Source organism: Coffea arabica, chromosome 7c (genome assembly GCF_036785885.1).
Source record: "Coffea arabica cultivar ET-39 chromosome 7c, Coffea Arabica ET-39 HiFi, whole genome shotgun sequence".
In the NCBI taxonomy this organism is placed as follows: Eukaryota; Viridiplantae; Streptophyta; class Magnoliopsida; order Gentianales; family Rubiaceae; genus Coffea; species Coffea arabica.
In genome coordinates this window covers 36354074-36359919 of record NC_092322.1, presented here as the reverse complement: position 1 = coordinate 36359919, position 5846 = coordinate 36354074, and the positions used below count along the sequence as shown (strand labels likewise).

Sequence of the window (5846 nt, the reverse complement as noted above, 5' to 3'; positions counted from 1 at the left end):
GAATACCTCCACCTTGAGGACCACCGGGAGTAAAGATGCGGCGAGGGAAAAAGGGCGACGGCGCGCGCTTCTTATGGCAGTGGTGAGAGGCAGGAGACAGAGAGAGAATGATGCAGGCAAGGGAAAATGAGGGAGAGCTCGCGCGAGAGAGGTGGAGGTCGGCGTTGCGCGGTGGTGGCGGGCGACAGCTTGTGCAGCAGCGGCGTGGGCAGAGCTAGACAGAGCAGAGAGAGAGGTGAGGGAGCGCAGGGGGTTGGTGGATGTCCCCTGCTTGGGCGCATGATGCAGCGCAGCGGACGCGCGGAGCAGCGGCTGCGCGCCTGGGCTAGAGCTGCGGATGGTGGGCGCGGCGGCATCCGTGTGCAGAGGAGCGCGGAGAGGCGAGGGGAGCTGGTGGTGGCGGGGCTGGAGCTAGGATGGAGGTGATGGGCTCGGCGTGCGAAGGGGAGCCTCGCTCTGGCGGTGCGCTGGGGTCGCGGGCGGCGCGCAGCGTCGGCGTGCGCATGGATGGCGGCGTGCGGCTATGAGATCGAAGAATAGAGTGGCGCGCGGTGGAGGTGAAGAAAGAAAGGGCGAACAAGGGCAGCGGGAAGAAGAAGGGAAGAAAAGAGGAAGAAAGAAAAAAGAAAGGAAAGAAAAGAGAAAAAGAAAGAAAAGAAAAGAGAAGAAAGAAAAAGAAAAGAAAAAAGAACAGAGATCTTTTTTTTTTTTAATTGTCGACCTCTCTTTTTTTTGTTTTTTTTTCGTTATGGAAATTAATTTTTTAAAATTTTTTGTTTTTTTATTAATTTTTATTAATTATTATTATTATATATTTTTTTATTTTTTTCTCTTTTATTTTTTTAAATTTTTTAATTTTTTTTTATTTTTTTGAATCCTTACCTTTCCCGCGAACGTGACGTGAGCACGTCATGAGGGCAAGAGAGGTCTTTAGGTCGCTTGACGTGGGTACGTCATGAGAGCGAGAGAGCTCTCTGACAGTGAGCTTTTTGTAAGTCATGACGCGGGCACATCATGAGGGCAAGAACCCCTTCTGACGATTCTGATCGTGAGCTTTCTGTACGTCATGACGCGGGCACGTCAAGAGGGCAAGAGAGCTCTCTGACCATGAGCTCTTCCTGTGCCATGACGCGGGCGTGCCGAGTCAGATAGACACCTACAACTCACCAAAAACGAAAATTTCAAACCCGAAACCAATCAAACTCAAGGAAAACATAGTGAAACTATCACACAAAACTAAACAAACAATTAAAAGAGATTGGGTTGCCTCCCAATGAGCGCCTTTCTTTAATGTCTTTGGCTAGATATGGTAAAGTGTCACTGATTAGGACACGGTGGTGCGTCTAGACTTATTGTCTCCATTTCTCCACTTGGAAAACCTTCGTAATAATGTTTGAGACGGTGTCCATTCACCACAAATTTGTTGTCTGTTTTGGCACTCTGGATTTCAACTGCACCATAGGGAAAAATGTGAGTCACAATGAAAGGTCCAATCCAACGGGAACGTAGCTTACCTGGGAATAGCTTGAGCCTGGATTGGTACAGGAGGACCTTCTGACCAACTTCAAAGGTTTTTCTAGAGATCTGTTGGTCATGAAATGTCCGGCTCCTCTCCTTGTAAATTAGTACATTTTCGTAGGTTTCGTTCCGGATCTCCTCCAATTCTTGCAAATCCAACTTTCGCTGGGCACCGGCCTCTTCTAGGTTCATGTTGCATTGCTTTATCGCCCAAAAAGCCTTGTGCTCAAACTCCACTGGTAGGTGACACGGCTTCCCGAATACCAATCTATAGGGTGACATCCCTATGGGGGTTTTGTACGCCGTGTGGTAGGTCCAAAGAGCATCTTCCAACCTCTGACTCCAGTCCTTTCTATCGGGGCGCACCATTTTCTCCAAGATGGACTTAATCTCCCTATTCGACACCTCCGCTTGACCATTGGTCTGAGGGTGGTACGACGTTGAGACCCTGTGGAGTACACCATACTTGCGAAACAACGCAGCTATGGTTTTGTTGCAGAAGTGTGTTCCCCTATCACTGACAATAGCTCTTGGCATTCCAAATCGCACAAAAATATTAGACCTGATAAAATCTGCAACTACTTTCGAGTCATTAGTCCGAGTGGTCTTAGCCTCCACCCATTTAGACACATAATCAATTGCCAACAAAATATATATAAAACCGAAATGAACTAGGAACAGGCCCTATGAAATCTATACCCCAGACATTAAAAATTTCGATCAAAATCAACGGGACCTAGGGCATATAATCTCTATGGGCTATATTACCTACCCTTTGACAGCGATCACATGATTTACAGAACACATAAGCATCGTTAAACAATAAAAGCCAATAAAAACCACTTTCCAATACCTTATGAGCAGTTCTTTTGGGTCCAAAATGATCTTCACAGGCAAAAGTATGACAAAAAACTAGAATCGATTGAAATTCCACTTCACTTACACATCTCCTCATCACTTGATCTGCACATCTCTTCCATAAGTACGAGTCATCCCAGATAAAATACTTGGTGTCGCTCTTCAATTTATCCCTCTTCGATTTCGGTCACCCTGCAGGAAAATTACCCGTTACTAGATAATTGACTAAATCAGCATACCAAGGCAGCTGAGAATTTAAAGAAAATGAATGTTCTTCAGGGAATGCATCCTTCAATGGTTCGTTCTCCTCCCCAACTGGTATGCGACTCAAATGATCGGCTACTAGATTCTCTGAACCTTTTTTATCCCTTATCTCCAGGTCAAATTCCTGTAGTAACAATATCCACCTGATGAGCCTCGATTTTGCATCTTTTTTGGTCATTAGGTACCTTAATGCTGCATGATCAGAAAATACAATTTCTTTAACACCTAACAAATATGACCTGAATTTTTCTAAAGCAAAAATAACTGCAAGAAGCTCCTTCTCAGTTGTGGAATAATTCAATTGGACCCCATTCAGGACTCGGGATGCATAGTAGATGATGCGAGCTACCTTTCCTATTCTTTGCCCCAATACAGCCCCTACAGCATGATCACTGGTATCGCACATGATTTCAAATGGCAAACTCCAATCGGGGGGCTGGACGATCGGGGGTGAGGTCAGTAGTTCTTTCAACTTGTCGAAGACTTTCTCATATTTGTCATCGAATTCGAAAGTCACATCTTTTTGTAAGAGTTGGAACAACGGGGCTCCAATTTTTGAAAAATTCTTGATAAACCTTCGATAAAAACCTGCATGTCCAACAAAAGAGCGCACCTCCCGCACACTCGCGGGGTAAGAAAAGGCAGATATAATGTCTATTTTAGCCTTGTCGACCTCGATATCTTTAGAAGATACAATATGATCCAAGACTATCCCGTGCTCAACCATAAAATGACATTTTTTCCAGTTAAGCACGAGATTAGTTTCAATACATCTTAATAAAATCAATTTCAGGTTATCTAGACATGTACCAAAACTATCACTATACACACTAAAATTGTCCATGAAAACCTCGATTATTTTCTCTACATATTCAGAGAAAATGCTTACCATACACCTCTAGAATGTTGCAGGTGCATTCCACAACTCGAATGGCATCCGTCTGTACTCGAAGGTCCCGAACGGGCACGTGAAGGTTGTCTTCTCTTGATCCTCTGATACAATTGCTATCTAAAAATATCTTGAAAATCCATCCAAAAAGCAATAGTAAGCCCTACAAGTTAAACGTTCAACCATTTGGTCAATAAAAGGGAGAGAGAAATGGTCCTTTTTTGTGACGGCGTTCAGCCTACGGTAGTCAATACACTGCCTCCATCCAATGGGTTTGTGCACTGGCACGAGCTCACCCGTTTGGTTGGCCTCTATCGTCACTCATGCCTTCTTTGGGACTACTTGGATCGGGGTCACCCAGGGGCTATCTGATATTGCAAAAATAATCCCCACATCTAGCAATTTTAAAATTTTTTTCTTTACCACTTCCATCATAAGGGGTTGAGCCTCCTTTGCGCCTGTCGTACAGGTTTGACATCCTCTTCCAACTTAATCTGGTGCATACAGATGGAGGGGCTGATCCCCTTGATGTCTGCGATGGTCCAACCTATCGCCTCTTTATGCTCTCTAAGGACTCGGATCAACTTCTCCTCTTGAGTTTTTTAGAGTGCAGCTGAGATAATTACCGGAAGTGTTTCATTGTCGCCCAGATACGCATATTTCAAATGCTCCGGCAGGGGTTTCAACTCCAATACGGGTGCCTGCATCATCGATGGTAATACCCTTTGGTGAGGTTCGGGGGTGAATACTGGTGAAACTTCATACCTTTTTGTGGAGATTGGCAATGAGTGTAATGCCCCTATCGTGCATTTTAAATCTTCACTCCACTCCACCTCAGGAGTTGTCTCCAACTCGAGGTGCTTGGTTAAAGCCACCTCCAACTCATCCCTGCCAACAGTTTCAAACACTTCCTGCACCGCAGGGTCAATAGTACTCACAGAGAAAACTGAGCTAAAGTTGGAGTTTGAGGGATATTTCATAGTATCAAAGATATTAAACTGGACAATTTCCCCATCAAACTCCATGGACAAGGTACCTTTATTAACATTAATTTTTGTTTGTACAGTGCTCATAAAGGGTCTACTCAATAACAAAGGTGAGGGATTGGAGGAGTGGTCATCATCCATATCAAGTATATAAAAATCAGTTGGAAACACTAAATCATTAACTTTTACCAACACATCTTCAACCAACCTATCAGGATATGCATTAGTTCGGTCAGCTAATTGAATGATTATCCCAGTTTCTTTTAATGGATCTAGTTTCAAAAAGGCATAGATAGATTTAGGCATGACATTAATTGATACTCTCAGATCCAACATTGCCCTTCTAATCACAGTGTTGCCTATCCTACAGGGAATAGTAAACATACCTGAGTCTCCGCACTTTGGTGGAAGCTTTCTCTGCAGGACCGCTGACACATTCTCCCCAACAATGATCCTTTCATCTCCCCTCAACCGCCTTCGGTTGACACACAAGTCCCTTAGAAACTTGTCATACTTCGGCACTTGTTTGATTGCGTCTAACAGAGGGATATTTATTTCTACCTTGCAAAACACCTCCAGGATCTCCTTCTCCTTATCCTACTTTTTCGATTTTTTCAACCTGCTAGGGAAAGGAGGCGGGTTAGTTTTAACTGTAATTACTGGGTCTGGAAGTACCTGTGGATCTGCACCATTGCTGTCCTCCCTCTCAAGCTCATTTTCGATTTTTTCCTCATCCTTGTCTTTAGGGATCCTAGGTTCAGGCTCCAGAATTTCCTTCCCGTTCTTTAGGGTCATCGCGCTTACATTCTTCGGGTTCAATTCAGGTTGAGATGACAATTTACCTTGGACTTGGGACTCCAAACAGTTGATTTTTGTGGCCATTTGATTCATCTGATTTCTTATGTCCTGTATTTTGGAGTCCGCCTTTTGTTGATGTTGTGCGGTGGTAGCTATCAGTTGTTTTATCATCTCCTCCAAAGATGGACCAGAGCTCGGGGGTGGAGGTGGTCGGGGTTGGTACTGCTACTGGTACCCTTACTGTCTGTTCGGTACAAAGTTGGGCTACCTATTTTCTCCATAACTGAAATTCGGGTGGTCCTTCTAGCCGGGATTGTGCGTGTTCGAGTACGGGTCATAGGGTCTCATTGGCGTGGGCGCGTGACCAGCCATGTTCACTTGCTCTGCACTTTTTTCCTGAATCACTGGGCACATGTCTGTAGAATGACCCATACCAGTGCAAATCCCAAACACCTTGGCCTGAAATGCATTTCCTACAGCCAGTTACCTAACAAACGAGGTCAAATCAGTTAGCTGCTGCTGGATAGAGGATG

At 44.5% G+C, this 5846-nt stretch overlaps 1 protein-coding gene across 1 annotated transcript; it reads right to left on the bottom strand.

Moving 5' to 3' along the window:
* Positions 1–1317: 1317 nt before the first annotated feature.
* LOC113699845 (uncharacterized) lies at positions 1318–5310 on the bottom strand. Its single transcript, XM_072057986.1, has 6 exons — positions 5191–5310; positions 4156–5112; positions 3530–3659; positions 2568–3438; positions 1515–2047; positions 1318–1451 (listed from the first exon to the last, which is right to left on the bottom strand). The coding sequence occupies exons 1-6, from the start codon at positions 5308–5310 to the stop codon at positions 1318–1320; spliced, it is 2745 nt and encodes a 914-aa protein (XP_071914087.1).
* Positions 5311–5846: the final 536 nt, after the last annotated feature.

Excerpts from the sequence above, each read along its gene's own strand:
- LOC113699845 (XM_072057986.1), bottom strand. The coding sequence starts at position 5,310 with ATGACCCTAAAGAACGGGAAGGAAATTCTGGAGCCTGAACCTAGGATC. Across the intron at positions 5,113-5,190 it reads GCAATGGTGCAGATCCACAG|GATAAGGAGAAGGAGATCCT; the intron begins GTACTTCCAGAC and ends TCGAAAAAGTAG. Across the intron at positions 3,439-3,529 it reads CAACATTCTAGAGGTGTATG|ATAACCTGAAATTGATTTTA; the intron begins GTAAGCATTTTC and ends GTACATGTCTAG.